General features: G+C 37.2%; 1 protein-coding gene across 2 annotated transcripts in view; it reads right to left on the bottom strand.

The window, feature by feature from the left end:
• FAR2 (fatty acyl-CoA reductase 2) overlaps nucleotides 1–18,910 on the bottom strand; it is a 154,973-nt gene that overhangs the window by 18,303 nt on the left and 117,760 nt on the right. For both annotated transcript variants that reach the window (XM_003926616.4, XM_003926617.4), the window contains exons 3-4: nucleotides 12,678–12,853; nucleotides 9,447–9,626 (exon numbers count right to left, since the gene is read on the bottom strand). In XM_003926616.4, coding sequence (XP_003926665.2) covers nucleotides 9,447–9,626; nucleotides 12,678–12,853 — 356 coding nt within the window. The remainder of the gene's footprint in view (nucleotides 1–9,446; nucleotides 9,627–12,677; nucleotides 12,854–18,910) is intronic.

The raw sequence follows: 18,910 nt of genomic DNA, 5'->3' as shown, positions 1-18,910 counted from the left end.
TGGAATTCAGAACAGTCACATGATACCAAGTTTGAATGTGTACCTGTTCAAAGCATGCATGAGCTCTTTGCTCTCCACTGCTAAGTCCAGTCTTATCAATCAAATCCTATGTCCTCCCATCCCAACAGATAAGTAGGTAGGTAGGTAGACTGATAGAATCAATACCAATACTACTTTATTACTACTAATAGTATAGGGCTATTAGTACTACTTTAGCACTACTAATTTATCAGTACTGATTATGACTTTATCTGTAGTAGTATAAATTAGAGGTTATTACATTTAACCTCTTTACTTCCTCTCCAACAAGCTCATAAGTACATTCATTTGACACATTTCTGAGTCCCAATCATTCTCCCAGTAGTATGCTGTATGCTGTGTTCAGGGAGTTAGAAGCTCTCCTCCAGTGTTTCCATAGCAGCCCTGCTCACTGTTGTCCGATAAAAACCCAGTGCACTGATCCTGAAGCCTTTAGCTTTAACTTTTTAGAATTTCATTCAATGCAAATCAAATCAAAGTGACTACTTTTGGCAGACTTACAATCTGTTTTAGCAAATCTGTGTAATGTGTTTTGAAGGTCTGTTTAGAGTCTAGGTTAATAACTTGATAATTATCTCCAGAGATTTCCAACAAATTCGTAAGTTTGTCAAGTGAGGTGATTATAGTACTCCGAAATAGCTTCAAAATCATGATTATTGAATACTCCTACTTACAAGATAACATGTATCATGAATAACCAAGTTACCATAGCATCAGCCTAATCTTTCTTAGAAATATGTCAGAACCATTTGATAACCCAAAACTTTATTGACACCTCTCTAAAGAGCAACAAAATTATTGTCAATTAAATACGTAACATTTCTTCTAGCTGACAGATCTATGTGGTTAAATTATTGATATAGCATAGCTTTTTAAAAATTAAGCTACTGAAATATGCTAGTGTGATTTTTCTAATCAATCTGGTACATTTATTTCTATTTTATAGAACATGACATAACTACTATTTTGATTGCAGAACATCTTCACTGTTACCACTTTGCTGACATGACATATTTTTGAGCAACTAAGAGGTACATGATGTTAAGACTTACTCAGAATCCTAACTTTCAATTTTAATGCCTCATTTGATCCTGAGGTAGAACGTGGGCATTGACAATAATGTTTTCATTTTTCTTGCTTTGCTTCTGTTATTGCTGAGAGCCTTTTCATTTAAATTGAATAGAAAAAGACTGAGGGGTTCTAGAATTAAAAACAACTTCAATTACATAGAAATATCTAGGATATTTTAACTATATGGTCACCTGGGGGCTGGGAAAGAGTGTAGGATGATGCAGACAGCTCTCCGTCTTATAACAATAACCCTACTACTACCTCATTTCATTTGTGGGTCAACAGTGATTGACTGACCTAAGACCATTATGTCTTACCTGCAAAAATATACAGTTTATGAAAACCAGGTCTTGAGGGAATAGAGCTTAATTTCAATAAGGCTGTAAAGAAAAGAATCCTAGAAAACATCAGAGCCCAACAATATGCAGGGGTTGTATGTCACATGGCTAGTACCAGTTGCTGTCATTAATTTTGGGGTACATGGAAAGGATAATATTTGGGGAGATGGGGGACTTATAAAGCTTGGTGAGTTTGCTTGTCTTAGAGGTTTTATAGATTTCTAACAACATGTGTGCAAGAAATTTTAATATTCTATAGATGGCCTTTGCTACTCTCAGCTACACTTGTATTCTACTGTTTTATATTCTCGTTCCAATTGTACTTGTGAAAATGGCAATAATTATATTCGTTATAAATTCTCAGGCTATCATGAGAGTAAACAGGAATATTCACAACTGCGTTTAAGCTCTTTGATAAAACAAAATAAGCCAATAAACCTAAGGCATTCTTATTTTTTAATGAAACAACCAGTGAGAATACATCTTCATAGGTAATAGTTGGTCTTAAAATGTCATTTCTGGCCAAGTGAAGTGGCTCAAACCTGTAATCCCAGCCCTTGAGTCCAGAAATTTGAGAACAGCCTGGGCAACATAATAAGACCCTATCTCTACAAAGAAAGTTTTAAAAAATTAGCAGGGCACAGTGGCATGCACCTGCTGTCCCAGCTACTCAGGAGGCTGAGGCAGGAGGATTGCTTGAGCCTCGGAGTTGGAGGCTGCAATGAGCCATAATTGTGCCACCATACTCCAGCCTGGGTGATAGAGAACCTGTCTCAGAATGAATGAATAAATAAAACAAAAATAAAATAGCATTTTAAATGCAGCCAAACAGACCATCTGCTAGCTCATCCAGCCACTTCCTAGGTTCAGAGGAGAACATGCACATCCACTGGTTGGGCGAAGCCCTTCTTAGGACTTAAACTCAATTCAGGGTGGCTGCTACTGTTTGTTCTCAATTTGTTTTTAAAACAGTAAATAAGTTAACATAGATTTATAAAGACACTATATAAACCAAAATACATGTCTGAAATTAATCTAAATGTCTTTCAGTATACTCAAGAACATGTTTTGAACCCATGGGTCTCAAATTCTAAACTTGAATTGCCTCAGAGGAAGGATAAAGTCATTGAAAATTTCAGAAAGCAGTATGTATAGGTCTATGTGTATACACATACACACACACACAATTTCTTCTAAATTTTACTATCAATTTTGGTTTCAAACTTACTGAATCAACATGATTATATCATTAGTAGTTTGATTATATATTTGCTGAATGAAATACCAAGAGGCAAACGTATTTTCCTTCCCCTGATCTCCCCAATTTTCTTATGCAACAAGTGGGCAAGCCTAGTGTTTTTTCAGGAAATCTATTAGAGAGTAAGTAGTGGACACATGTCTTATGATAACATTTGCTCTCTCTTTCTCCAGTCTAGATTATGTCATTCCCTTGATTGTTGTAGTTATCAAGTTGTATTTGCTTATATGTCTGTCTCCCCATGGGACAGTGAGTCCAGGAGAGGAGGGATTATGATTTTTATCTCTGTGTCTAATCACCTTTCTGCCCCAGGAGCCAGGTGCCTTACTCAGTAAATGGATGCTCTTCCACTTGATAATCTTGATTGGCCTATTTCTGTACTATATTAGGTTTTGGGACGTAGAGATGGACAATGACGAGAGAGGATGAACTCAAAAGAAGAAGAGGTTGTAGGGAGAATGTGGGAAAGGAAGGAAGGGGATATCTTTGAAGAGCAGGAAGCAAAATAGAAAGTCAAGTGTCTAGTGGCAGTGGTGAAAAGTGTTGACCAACCTCGGTTTGGTGAAGGTGGCTTCAAGGTCAATTTTTTCACTGGATAGCAGGGTATTTCTGAGCCTAATGCTTGTGGAGAATTGGCCTCTGTATTTCCCTCAAGACTTTGACAGAGCACCTAGCCAGGCTCAAACATAAGCCAGATGGTGACTGTCCTGCCAATGGCCTGCTAATGAGAAAACTACTCGGTTTGGTTAAGAAACAATTTAACCTTATTCTGGTTTCTATTTCAAGCCTGCTGATAACAAGGTACACAGAATTTTCATTTTTATTCAGCTACTTAGATGTCATTTTGAACTGTGCCATCCTGAAATTAAAAGCGCCAAGTGCCAGAATCAGCTTTCACTATTCCCTTAGAAGGGATCAGCTTTTTTAGTGTTAAGAATGCGTCTATGTCACGAAGGCAAGACTACTTTCCAATGTCTGACCTCCTTTCATATCTTGCAGAGGGCTGTGATGAGGGTGACTGTGGCTGGCTGTGGGGGCCTCCATTCCCCTCCTCTCACCCCTGCACCCTCCGTGCACATGCCACCATTCCTTTTCCACATGGCAGATTAGCTGTGTCTTCTGGGGACCGTGTAGCTTCAGAGGTGTGTTTTTTAGTAGGTAAAGATCTACTAGGAACTTTCGATTAAAGCTTCTAGGAACTAAAAGACAACAGGTGGTGAGGAGAACAGGAGAAAGAGGGAGCACGGGGTACCAGCAGATAAATGATCCTCATTTCAAATGAGGATTGCTCAGTGAAAAAGCTCCTTAAGGCACTATTTCCCAAACTTGCCTGCTCATTGATATGAATTATACAGGGCCCCTGGGAAAAATCCAGATTCCTGGGTGCCATTGTAGAAGCACTCAATATATCTGCAGAGGTAAGAGTCTGATAATCTGTATTTTCAACATGCCCCAGAAATTCCAACAGTCAGGCAAATCAGGGAATCACTAATTTAAAAGAAGTCCACTCCATAAACTTAAGTCATTGAGATTTGAATACATCTGGATTAGCTCTCAAACACGCACTGCTTCTTGGACTAAAATTACAAGAGAATTGAGTTTTAAAAGAATGAAATCCCTGGTATTAGAAATATAAAAAATGACAAGTATACATGTTCTAATCTGGAGTTAATTTGATTGGTGCAACCCCATATGCAAAGCAGGAGCCATTTCCTATTGGTTTTTTTCTTCCCCAAAACATGGAGGTGTTTTTCATATGGTCTCCTTCTAGTCTTCCACACCACTCCTGTCTGGTAATTGTTCTTTCTGCCTCTGTCTACTCTCCATGCTAGTCCACTGCCTCCGCACGATCCCTGGCCATCTTAATATTCCTGAAGCCCACTTTCATCAGTGTCCTTCCATGATGAAAACAAATGATTACACACAAAAATTACAAATGAAAATTACACAGAAAAGCACATGCACACACGACCCTCTTTCAGTGGATCTCCACCGCCCAGAGAATAAAATACAATTCCTCTGCACGGTATGCAAAATCTCATGCAGTATGGCCCAGCCTTCCTCTCCAGCTTGATCTCTAACTGCTTCCCTACACGTAACACATGTGCTGCCAAGATGGACTTTTGGCTGTGTCCCAAACACGCCTGGGTTTCCCAGCTCCAGCAGCCCTGCCAGGCACATGTGCACATCTCACCTATCCACACTCTGCCCACTCTTCCAAGTCTTTTCATATACCTCCCTCTACTCCACCAGAGTTAATATGACCTGTTTTCCCACCACCACACATGTATAATTCTGCCCTGTTCTATTTGTCTTGGATGTGAGCTCTTTGGGAAAACAGTCTATATCTTAAGAAAGCACCTTCTAATCTCTACCACTGCCAAGTATGTGAGTAGACTGGAAAGACCATGGGCTTCAGAATCAAGTGGCCATCGATTAACATTGTGTTTGAGAGACTTTCAAGGAGTTACTTAGCCTTTCTGAGCTTTTTGCTCCGTGATTAGTATAGCAGTGATAATACTATCAACCCTACAATATTATGTTATGGAATTAGATGTCTGTGAAAGTGTCTTGCTCACAGTAATTGCTCAATAGTGATTCATGTCCTCCCTTCTCTTCTTAATTCAGATTTATTTACATATGTTCATAGAGCAATAAATATTTGTGATTCCATTTTTTCTAGTTCCTAGTTCTCGTTATTTCAGGTTTTTATACAGGTGCAAAAGCCCTTTTCTTCTACACTGGTTTCACTATGGGGAGTTACCTTGACCTAAATAACAGAAAAGCACCAACCATAAAAACCTGCCTGTCTTGGTCAGTTATGTGCATTTTTAAAAATAAACATTCTACAAAGCTGTTATTCCGGAAAACTGTAATTTCACTGGCAATCCGTGATCCATTTGTGCACATACAGTTCCAATGGTAAATACTCCCAATAGGCAGAATCTGGTAATAGGAAAGTAGAGAGGAGTCAGAATGGGAACTGGTGGCTGGGATGAGGGGCAGAAGACAACTACAGATATAAGAGCCAGGAAAATTAGTTGCTTAACACTGATTAACGGCCATGCTTGTCATAGTCATTAAAAGCATTAATTCCCAATTTAAGTTATTTTAAAAGTAGATTTATGCTAATATGCTAAAATTTTCATACTAACAAAATCAAATTTCATCTTTCTGGAATATTTCAGTGCCAAAATAATGCTAAAAGTTTTTAGATAGGGACTAAAGAAAGGGAGCTCAGGCCTGACAGTCTCAGGATACAGGATGGATAGAAAATGGGGTGAGCTGAACAAGGAGAGACTTTAGGCCTGCACAGGTTGGGACCAGGATGTAAGCATGGGGTTCAGGTTCACAGTCCCATTCCCTTTATTGACAACACTGAGCAGTACCACTGCTGCCCAAGCAACCAGAAAAGGTCCTGGCCAAAAATGCAAATCCTTCTTTGTTTCCCTGAACTAGAATTCCCATTCAACTAATTTTCTAGAAAAACAAAGTTTCATTTTACATTGTCATGGTGATCTTCTTGAGAACACACAATGCCCAGAGTACAGCTTCAAGATCATCTTGTTTTCTAACTCCTGGCTCCTTTAAACAAACAAACAAAAAAGAACTGCTGAAATACTAAGAGCAATGGCAGCTGCTAGACCCCTCATTGTTACTGTTAAGGACAACAACAAAACTGTCCCCAAGGCATTTCTCTGTTGCACTGAAAGCAAGAAAAACTCCCAAACCTAAAAACTTTGGAAAATAATTCCATTTTAACACAGGCCAATTACTAAATAGAGAATTAATCAAAGAAAAAAAGTATTTTCCTAAAACAAAGAAACAACACCTGGATTTAGGTGAATTCATATTTATTCAGAATGATTTTTAATGCTATTTGTTATTCCAAAACTTCCAAAAATTCCAGCTGGCATAGTTGTTGTTGAAATGCTCATGGATGATGGTTGCTGGGCTTTTTTTAAAGTGCTATTCAAAACTTAACGTACAGGTTTCATCCAAAGGTTAAGAAGAAAATAATGACCAATCAGAAACAAGGCTGAGATGTGGGGCTATAGATAGATATTTTATATATTAAGACTTCTGCATCTCAAAGCATCAGTTTGTTATGGAATTCTGTCATCTATTCTTCCTTCACTCAAAACAAAGAAAAACAGAACAGTATGAACAACAATCATCTAGTGCCACCAAAACCTTTTCATTCATTCATTCATTCATTCATTCATTCAGGAAGCACTGAGTCTGTAGCTGGAGATGCAAAAAGGAGCAAGAAATATTCTCTTCCACTGAGAAGCTCATTGTCTAATGGAGAATGTAAATAAACAACCAGACCTTCAGAATGACCTGTGTTACCTGTGATAATAAAGCTGAGCACAGGATAATATGGCGGCACTCGGAAAGGGTGCCTAAGCCAGAGAGCTTCACTGGGAAGCCTTGATGTGAGTTAGAATTAACCAAGTGAAGCAGAAGGGGAAATAAGCTCTAGAAGCAGAAAGCTTCGAAAAAGACAGTCAGGATATAAGGAGGGGAGGCCTTACTTCCTTGGGACTGCAGCATGAAAGTAAGGGGAGGATTGAGAGAGAGGAGGCTGGACAGATGGTCCTGTATGTCCTAATTAATTTTGAATTAACAAATAATAAGTATAACTTTTTCTCTGTTTTAAAAAAAACTGAGTTCCTTAATTGTATCCAAAATTTATCTGTTGAGATAAAATAATTTCATTACTAGTTCTAATTAGTTGCTTACATAATTGTTATCCTTGGAGAGCAGTAAATGGCAGATGGACATTAAAAATTTTGTACAAATGTCAATTACAGTTTGTTCATAAATCATGTAGCAATTACCTGCCTTGTCTGATTGACATATACTGGAGGGAGGATGGAAAGTGCTGAATGCCTGAAGATAAACCAACTCTTCCTCTGAGAGGTGAGTTTATTCTTCTTTGAAACCTAGGGATATTTAGCGTCTGGACGTAGTTTGGGAGGAAGTGGTATGGAGTACCTAGAGAAGCCCTTCACTACGGGTGAACTCTTACTTATTTTCTCTTTTTTCTGAGACGGAGTTTTGCTCTTGTTTCCTGGGCTAGAGTGCAATGGCACAATCTCAGCTCATTGCAACCTCTGCCTCCCGGGTTCAAGTGATTCTCCTGGCTCAGCCTCCCAACTAGCTGGGATTACAGGCATGTACCACCACACTCAGCTAATCTTTTGTATTTAGTAGAAATGAGGTTTCACCATGTTGGTCAGGCTGGTCTAGAGCTCCTGATCTCAGGTAATCCACCCGCCTTCGCCTCCCAAAGTGCTGGAATTACAGGCATGAGCCACTGAACCTGGCCTCTTACTTCTTTCCTCTGATGAACTCTCAGACTCTTTTGCTGCCTCAAATTGCACTATGACCTGTGAGAGTCCCAGGAAATAGTCAGGAATTATAAGGGGTCTGCCCCTCTCCTGGACATATCAAATATGGAAGCATCACATTTACCAAGATACAACACCATAAGAAGGTAACTGATGGAAATCAATTCCATCCTGAAAATACTCTGAGGCTTTTTATTGTCTCAACTTTGGGCCTCAGAGTACACTCACTTTTTTCCCCCCACTATCCTGATAAACTCCGCAATCTGAAATGTTTCTCTGTACCAATTTGGCAAACCTCCATTTATTAGCAACTTTAAGTAACCTACAGATCCTTTAGATGACTTTCATTCATCTTTGTCCTGGATATTTTTACATGACAGACAAAATTATCTATTTTCAGAGCTGGAGAAGATAAAAATGTTTGCCCTGAAGGGAATGAAATCTTGATTTAGCTAAAACTTTTTAAAGAGTATATATTAAATATAAATACAGTATTATATAAAATTATAATGTGACAAATTCATTGTTAAATAGTCCATTTTTCTGTTGTAATACTTTTTATGTAGAGTTGTAAACAAATAAAAAACGAGGTAAACTTCATAAAATGGAGCAGAAGAATAAAGAAGCAGGAAACAAGCTTATTCTGAGTCCCGAGCTGTGTTCTAAGATGAAGGTGGTTTCTGCTGGTTGGCAAGAAAAGAAAACTCCTAGACATTATTTCTCTTGCATCATAGGACAGAAAGGAAAGTGTGTCTCAGCCAAGTATGTCAAGAGAATGTCACCTTCTGCCAGATCTTGGATCAATTCTTACTCTTCATTAGTTCTTTTTTACTAATCATTTGATTAACTAATGTTAAACACTCCCTAGCACTTCAATAAGTGTTTTATATAACTTTATTCAGCCTTACAACTACAAACTGGTCCCATTTTACAAATGAAGGACCTGGAGCACAGAACGGGCAAGGAACTTGCTCAAAGTCACACAGGTCATTAGTTGTGGAGCTACGCCAAACTCAGGTCAGTCGGAATCAAAACTTTTTCTTCTGAACTTTTATACTATACCTCATACGTGCTTTATCTGGTGATAATTCTAAGTTCATTAAAAAGTGAGAAGCCACTTCTATGTATAGTATTCCCAAGTACCTCATGCAATTCTACACAATTTAGCAAAATGTTTAAGAATTTTCTATCCCCTTTCTCTTTCAGCAGTATTTTCCCCACCAGGGGATGAAGGAACTAGCAGGGACAAGGTAGCTAAGGATAGCACCATTTCAAAACATTTTGCTTCAAAAGTGTTTCACTTCATCATTTCATTAATAGATAGCTACAAAGAATCAAACAACATTCTACCCACCCCTTGATCCCTTTATTAGACCAACTTACTCGAGGGAATCGATGATTTTTTTTGGCTCCACAGGGCACGGATAGATAACTTCATCGATGTGCTTCAGGTTACAATTTGAAAAGGCAGTAGAGATATGTATAAAGGCTTCCAGCTTAGGCATCTGACTAGCCATAAGCAACAGCTGCTGGGTGGCAGTGACATTAAGTTGCACAGCATGTCTAGAGAGGAGTAAGCAGAAGGAAATACAATGAGGTAAGTCAGCATCACATCTTGCTATAACTGCATCTACTCCAATAACTGGCATATCTATCAGATTTTGGTGGCTGCACCAAAACAGCAGGAAGAAAAGGGTGGGTCATGGCTACACAGTTATGTGATACTCGGAATGTCTTAGGCATTGATGATGTGTTTTGTGTTCATAAATCCCATTCACTGATGTACTGTACATGTATCTAGAGGTCACTTGGTTCTAATCAACTGCTCATGACTAATCTAGAGGTCACTTGGTTCTAATAAAAAAAAATCACAATCCTCTGAATTTATAAAGGTTCTTCTATAAGCAGCCATTAAAAGAATGCAAACATGTAAATTAATCATCTAACTGAAAACGTTAGAAAATATAAATAAACTGGAGGGGAGCAACCAGTGGGTTTTTTAATGAGCAATATAAGTTGCTACTGTAAAGGTCCAGGCCAGATATGAAAATTGATGTCAAAATCTAAAATTGCAGCTAGTAGAATACAAAGCTTTATAAACAGTATGTGATAACAATGAAACAGTCCATTCCAGGAATACATGGTTTATCCAATACCAGGAAACTTACTAATTTAACTCAAAAAGAGAAAAACTCATAATAACCTATATGTATTTCAAAAGTTTAAAATGATTTTTAATTTCCATTTCCAATTTAATTGAATAAATTCACTAGAATAGGAATAAAATAATTAAACAACATATATTAAAATTTGCGAGGCAATGTCATTCTTAATGATGAAAAGCTAGGAACGCTGCTTGTGAAGTCAGGACTAGGAATAACGCCGACAGTCTATTACTTAGCATTGTTCTGAAGTCCTAGCCTTGTAATTAATTAGAAAGAAAAATAAAATTAAAGAACAGATATAGATATTAAAAAGACAGTCACAAAAGTTACTGTTGGATTATATAATTGAATACCTGGAAAAACAGAAGCAGCTTTTAAAAAATCTGAAATGTACTATAATTCAGTAAGGTGTCCACTGATAAAAATTATGTAAAAAATCACTAGCTTGCCTGTTTATAAACAAAAATTAGAGAATACAATGGAAGAAATGTTCCAAGTCAAACATTTAAAATTTATCAAATTCATCATACATGAATATATAATAACAAAAAACAAATAACAAAAAATTGAGTAAATGGGAAAACATTGTTCTTGGATAGGAAGAATCAGTATTTTAAATATGCTAAATGTTTCTAAAGTATTCTACATATACAAGGTAATTTTAATCAAATTCCCAAGATTTTTTAAAACCTGGTAAAATTATCTGCAGTTTAATCAAGAAGCATATGCAATGAGAACAGTCAGAAAAATTCTATAAAAATTAAAGTGCGGCTGGGCGTGATGGCTTATGCCTATAATCCCAGCACTTTGTGGGGGCGAGGTAGGCAGATAACCTGGGGTCAGGAGTTTGAGGCCAGCCTGGCCATGATTATGAAAACATGTCTCTATCAAAAATAAAAAAATTAGCCGGGCATGGTGGTGCATGCCTGTAGTCCCAGCTACTTGGGAGGCTGAGGCAGTAGAATTACTTGAACCCAGGAGGTGGACGTTGTAGTGAGCCAAGATTGTGCCACTGCACTCCAGCCTGGGTGACAGAGCAAGACTCCATTTCAAAAAAAAAAAAAAAAAAAAAAAAAAAAAAGAGTGCTTTAAGTATACTTGCCATAATATAATAAAAATTACAGTAATTAAAATGATATAGTGCTGGAAGTGAAAGCCTGATTTAATGTAACAAAATAGTTTAGTAACTGAACTTTAGTTTAAGAGCTTTATTTCAGATAAAGGGTAAAAATAAATTATTTAATTTATACAATTAATTTAAAAACTAATTGTATGGCAGAAAAAGTAAATAAAACTCTTGTATTTTTACATCTGTATCACTCTTCTTACAGAATTTTCCTGTACTCCTTTTTTTAGGTAAATATAATTTAAATGTATCAAAGATCTAAATGTAAAAATGAAACCATAAAAATAGAAGAAATTACAAATAACTGCATAAATAATAAGAGTTGAAAGACATTTGATTTTTTTAAAATTTCCAGTAATGGGTATAAGCAAGATAGATTGTTAAAATATTTTGAGCCTTATAAAAGATGAAGAGTTATGGCCAGGCACTGTGGCTCACGCCTGTAATCCCAGCACTTTGGGAGGATGAGGTGGGTGGATCATCTGAGTTCAGGAGTTTGAAAAAAATGTTTCAATAGAAAAATAGATAAAAATCATGAATATACATTTCACAAAGAACAAAATGCCAATAAGCATTTAAATATCATCAACCTCTGTAATCATCAAATAAATAAAAATTAGAACATGTGCTACCATTTCCATTATCCTATTGGCAACATTAAAAAGTATTAAAAATTATAATATTATTTTGTGACTGCAAAAATGAACATTCATTTGTACAGAGACAGTATAAGTAGACACCACATTTTTGGAGAGCAATTAACATTATGTGTGAAAATGCAAACTGTTCATAACCTGGGCACAGCTGATATGTATCTGATAATTCTAAGAATTTATTTCAAGAAGAGTACACAAAGAGGTGAAAATATACATGCACACAGATATTCACTGCAGTGTTGTTTATCATAGTGAAAAATTAAAACAATCCAAATGTCCACCAACATAGAACTGGTTGAGTACATTATATACATGTTTAATGGAATGTCATGTAATCATTACAAATTATAACAGAATATTTATTGATAATGATAGATATCCAAAAATATAATTGAGCAGGTTGCAAAACTTCATTCTCTATAGGATGCCATTTTCTTCCAGTAAAATTGAACATATATCTCTATAATCACAGATGCATAAAGAAAAATTGGAGTGAATGTTCTCCACAAGAGTAAATGGTTGTCTTTAGGTGGTGGAATTTTGGAAGAGTTTTGCTTCTTTGTATTTTTTTTTCCTTGAGGGTATATTTCTTTTTTTTACAGAAACTATAAAGAAACTTACATGCACACATATGTATACAAGCCATGAGAGGGAAACGGGAATGTACCTGAGAGTGTCATCAAAGCGTACAGTGGCTGCACAGTGAAAGATAATGTTCGTACAGGAGAGAAGCTCCTGCATGTCCTCTTTGCTGATACCAAAGTCGTTTTGATTGAGATCTGCATAAATAGCTCTGATCTTCTCATGCACATTTGGACAAACTTCTTTGACTTTCTCAAATAGCTGAAACATAAATATAGATCAATATACAACGAATAGCATCATCATTATCACATTGTTCTTGATTACAACACCCTGTTTAGTTATACTCAAAAACTGGTTTTAGTTGTAATAATATTACTTAAAGAATCTGGCTGGGTGTGATGGCTCATGCCTGTAATCTTAGCATTTTGGGAAGCCAAAGCAGGAAGATCACTTGAGCCAGGAGTTCAACACCAGCCTGGGCAATATGGTGAAACCCTGTCTCTACTAAAATTATAAAAAAGCAGCCAGGCATGGTGGTGTGTACCTATAGTTCCAGCTGCTTGGGAGGCTGAGGTAGGAGGATCCCTTGAGCCCAGGAGGTGGAGGCTGCAGTGAGCCTTGATTGAAACACTGCATTCCAGCCTGGGCCACAAAGGAAGACCCTGTCTCAAAATAAATAAATAAATAAATAAATCTACTCAAAAGCCATCTGCTTTATTTCATACAATTCAGCCAGTTTAGTATAATTCCTGCTACATTTCAATTGAGACAACGTTTGAAAAATCAGTTCCAATAATCTGTAAGTATGCATTTTGAACTTTTCCTGCAGTGTAAAAAAGTGAGAATAAGTCATCCACATCTTGCCTTTATCCTCTTTTTCACTTTAAGCCAGTTTTATATTTACACATGGTAATCGTTTCCATTTTTGACTGAGAATAATTGTTTTCAGTAAAAAATTACCAACCTCTACCCAGCCTTCACAAATTACTAGCAAAATTACCAACAATTTGGTTAATTGAACCAGATTAACAAAATATCATAGCAGCACAAACATAATTAGAAAATAACAAATAGCAAGTGAAGCAAACTGTAATAGGTAAAACACATAAAAATTTTATGTAATCATTCTAATATAAATGGCAATTATTGTCTAGTAAGTACATGTGCTCATGTATTTTTTAATGAGATATTGATTTTTTTTAAATATTCTAATTTATTCCTAAAGGGAAAAAGGAACAACACTGGCCATTTTAGCTTTTGTTATACTTATTCAGATAGAATAGATTCAGTGCTTTCCCCTCCACACAGAAATTCTTAGACTAAATCGGCATTTCCCATATTCTCAAGGAATATGATTTTAATAAAATGATCTTGGTTCCAAACTATTTTGACTAAATGGAATTTTACTTAGTATTGGTATGGTATGTTAACAGTGAGAAAACAGAAGTAAAGCTAAATGTTTAGAAAAGTTAAGAGCAGAGAAAATTAGCCTGTGATTTTAATCATAATATAGTAACAGAGACAGTTCTCTTCCTTAACCTCTAAACAGTGTTTTTACCTATTCCTTGATCCTTAGTCACAGGATTAAGAGAGATCTATCCATTAGAGGTGTACCCCAGGCTTTTTTCATTGGGTAATAAAAAGCTGATCTTAGGTAGTCAGAGAAACCACGTCTCTATTTGTATCAGGGAAGAGCATGCTCAGAAGCCATTCTGAGGATTTAATGAAGCCGATTAGAAAAGGGATGAAATCCACATATCGATCTGGCAAGTTAACATGCTTCGCTTCTGTCTACCATTTTTCTGCACTGTAGGGGCAGCCTTTTCAGTGGCGTGTTACTGCAAATATGAAAATATTTTGGAAGTTAGGTCAGTCCTCAATGCTCTTGACATCTGGGATTGATAAGGCTGATAAAGTGTCCTAGGCACATTTTCAACAAAGAGGTCACTCTGACTCTTCCAGAAAGATCTTTAACAGTTTTTCTAATATCAATCAATCATAAACATGCTAAATGTTTGCTTCTAGAGTCATGTTTTCTCCCTTGATAGTTAATGTTGATTGTACAACAAACACATGTTGAATATTTTTGGATAAGCTTATCTAAAATGTGTACAATTTTCTTTTTTTTTTTTTCATAATTCAATTTGGAGAAGGCTCTTTTTTTGAGTCTAATGATACATTTTATTCACTAGAAATTTACTTAGGTTTCTGTGGACTCTTTCACTTTGGCCTATGATCACTTCTGACTACGGGAGAGCAAGTAGTAAATGATTTCTGCATCCACCCTTCTCACAGTGGGGTTCCTTACATATGGTGTAAGCTGTAATATATAGATTTTCTTTTGCCTTTGGTTTTTATGACTTTAAAAGACAGAAGATACTGCTATTCCATATTATACTTACAGACAACCTGTGCAATGCTGAACAGCACCAAGATCCCATATTTGCATTACTTTTCAGGAGATCATTACAATTTTAGGAAATAATGTTCCAATCTTTGTTCTATCTGTTGAATTGTATTTTCAATCGAGAATGCATGTCTGAATGAACACAGTACAATTTTTTTTTAAGTCTGAGCTTTCTGATTTAGATAGATGATAATGTTCCATTGAAATAAATCAATGAATTGGCTGCATCAATTCAAACTACAGTGCTAAATGAGGATTCCATTTTACTATGCTAGTCTTGCTTAATAATCTGGCTTACCCTGTCAGGAATCTCACCGTATTGCTATAGGTTCTAAAATAATACTCTCTAATAGTGCCACATCCTGACTACAGTGACAGAGATGGCAGCCAACTGCCATCCAGCAGGTCAGTGGTTTTGGTCAGCACTTTTCATAATGCTATCCACAAAGTGAACTGCACTGGAATCACTAGTAGCATAATTAAAGTGTATATTCCTGGGTCCTATCCCATACCCACTAAATAAGAAATTACTGGGGCACACCCAGGAATCTGTATTTCACACCAAGTCCCCTAATCGATTTTAAGGCATGCAAATGATGAGAATTTCTCCAGTTAGAGTGCTAACATGGACAACTGCAGATGAATAACTGCATATGACTCGTTTCCCTTTATAACTGCCCAGAGCAATCTTCACATCAGTAGCTTTCAAACTGCATGCATGAAAAATAACGGAACCTGGTTAAAAATTATTTCTTTGTTCCAGCCTCAGAGATTCTGGCTCAGTAGTTTTGTGTGTAACCTGGGAAATTTTATTTCTTAACCACCAACGCAGATGGATCTCATGGTCCAGGTACCATAATTGGGAAACACTGACTCTTAAACTTCAGGTCTGTTCTTAAATTCAGGGCTTATATTTCCCCCTCTAGTTTGTAAACTCCTCGATTCTTTTTTTTTCTTTTGTAGGGTAACTCATTTTATTATTTTTTAAACTTTTGTGGGTACATAGTAGATATATATATTTATGAGGCACATGAGATGTTTTGATACAGGTATGCAATGTGAAATAAACACATCATGGAGAATAAGGTATCCATCCCTTCAAGTATTTATCCTTTGAGTTACAATCAACTAGTTAGCCACATGACCTCATTGTGGAAGTATCCACAGGAGGCTTGGCCTCTACTTCCTGGGGCTAATTGAAGGTAATCAAATCTTTTCTAATCATGGGAATCTTTGACCTTTATTCATTTTACTAATTCTTTCTCTTTAAAAATGATTATATTATTTAGTCCCAATAACCCACCAAGATTTGCTTAATATCTTCTTTTTAAAAAGAAATTAGGAAGATCCCTTAAATTAAAGGGCAATCTCTGTGGAGTATTTGGTGTCCCAAGGTGAAAGAGACACTGTAATGTTTTTAGAGAAGTTTTAGAGTGCTGAGTAAAAACAAATCAATGAATTCTGCAAATTAGTTCTAAGTTGAGAACAACTGAATACAAGTGAGTACAGTGATTTAAGCAAAAACCATTATACCCATGTGCAGATTAACAAAAATTCACAAAATGTTAAAATTGTTGCTAGTTCACTAGTAAGTCCCATAAGATGTAGAGGATTAATCTAGAAGTTTTTAATGGTTTAGCAAGGATCATTTCTGTAACTCCATAAGGCAGCATGGTATAGTAGTATGGCTGTCAAAATTTGGCATATAGCAGTGAGGAACTGTGTTAGAGGAACTTTTCCCGCCTCTGGCCGGCAGTTTTCCCACCTCTGGTTCTTAGGGGCTTTGTTTAAGGGCAGGGACCTTTCCCATCTCTGGCCCCTGGAGTCAAAGGCTCAGTGATGCAGGGTTTGTAAACAGTAGCCAATCCGGTAAAGGATTCAAAAATCAATTAATCCAGAGAAAGGTTGAAAAAAAAACCCTCTCATTGGATGAGAACAAGAATGGGGAGGGAATAACTCAGGGATATAATCTCCAGCTGCCGGAGCCTGCAGATGCAGCAGCACCCTCTCCGGGTCCCTTCCACTGCGTGGAACCTGTCCTTTCACTCTGCATATAAACTGTACTATCACATACTCTTTGGGTCCACAAGTTCTATTTGAGCTGTAACACTCACGGGGACACTGAGGCCCCATTTCCCATTCTTCAGGGTTGGGAGGCCAAGAACCTAAGTTCCAGAGAATCAAGATTGCAGCTGATCTGGTTGCCCAGAAAGTTGCTCAAACGAACAACCAACCTATGTTCTGACCCTGAAGATTCTCATTCAACAGTTATTAGTCAAACTTGGGCATCTCTCTTTACTTTGAATACACGCTCTAGTAATTCTGACACACTCTGAAATTGAGAACCACGGTTGTATTGGAAAGAGCTCAGGCCCTGTGGAGTCACCAAAGACTCTATTTGAATTCTGATTCTGCCATTTATTTGCTGTGTGACTGGGGCAAGTTCCTTACCTCTCTGGGCCATCGTGTCTTTATTTGCCTGTTATCTAAAATGCCAATCACTTGATTATCTTATTCTGTCATATCAGAGAATTAAGCATATATCATGCTGTTCTTATTGCATTTAACAAAATTTTAGTCCACTTTGCATAATAATTTATAATAAATGCTAAAGGCAACACAACGTTTGATTCATCTTATTTTTTTTTTTCCCACACCAAAGGTCAATTTTACAGACCTTCGAGAATTACTTCTTGCATCTGGGAAGAAAAGGAGCTAGGGTGGCTAGAAGATGGAGACCAAACTTAAGATTATTTCTCCTCTCCAACAGAATTGGTGACATCTCTGCATTATCTATGCTGAAGGATGGAAAAAGCATTGATACTAACTCAGAAGTGGCAAGCAATAGTCTTACCTTCCTCATCGAGAAAGAAATCTCCTAGGGGAGACAATGCAGTGCAGTAGGGAAGGTGTGGGCTTACAGATTACAGACCTGCATTCCACTTTTGCTGTATCACAAATTACATGACCTTGGACAGATGACAACTTCAGTGAATTAATATCTCACCTGTGATGTATAAAAGGCATCCTACAGAGATTTCTGAGGATTACAGTAACGAAAGTCAGATGTTTATCTTAGTGCCTATCACTTTGTAGGTCCCTAATAGGAAAATCCCCTTGCTACTTCCACAGCAATACTCCACTTCCAAAAGCTGCTGATTAGAAAGCTGTGTTGTGTGTGTGTGTGTATTTGTGTGTGTTATGTCATGCCAACATTTCTCATTCTCTCCTGTGATCCAGATACTTCTAAGAACAGAATGTATCTTGTTGATACATATTCAACATGATGACAAAATCATGTTGAACCTCATGGCTTGGTAACTTTTTGAATGAAACGAGTATGGGCCATTAGAAGCTTTTAAGAAAAAGACTTGATATGATTGGAAGATATTTTTTTTTTAAATGGAAAGAAGTTAGGCATGTAAAACCAGTTGATGACTGAGTTAAGTAGTGAAACGTAGTATAAAAAAGGTAAGAAAGAAATCAAGAAAATAAATTGCTTCTATTTCTGGAACTGTTAGTATATGCCCAGCACTACAACTTCCTCCCTCCTTTCCTTCCTTCCTTCCCTCCTTCCTTCCTTCCCTTTTCTCCTTCCTCCCTTCCTTCCTCCCTCCCTCCCTTCCTTTTCTTCCTTCCTTGCCTCCTTCCCTCCTTCCTTCCTTCCCTTTTCTCCTTCCTCCCTTCCTTCCTCCCTCCCTCCCTTCCTTTTCTTCCTTCCTTGCCTCCTTCCCTCCCTCCTTCCTTCCCTTTTCTCCTTCCTCCCTTCCTTCCTCCCTCCCTCCCTTCCTTTTCTTCCTTCCTTCCCTCCTTCCCTCCTTCCTTCCTTCCCTTTTCTCCTTCCTCCCTTCCTTCCTCCCTCCCTCCCTTCCTTTTCTTCCTTCCTTGCCTCCTTCCCTCCTTCCTTC

This window comes from Saimiri boliviensis, chromosome 7, assembly GCF_048565385.1.
Source record: "Saimiri boliviensis isolate mSaiBol1 chromosome 7, mSaiBol1.pri, whole genome shotgun sequence".
In the NCBI taxonomy this organism is placed as follows: Eukaryota; Metazoa; Chordata; class Mammalia; order Primates; family Cebidae; genus Saimiri; species Saimiri boliviensis.
The sequence above is the reverse complement of the archived record's forward strand: the minus strand, read 5'-3'. Positions and strand labels throughout refer to the sequence as shown.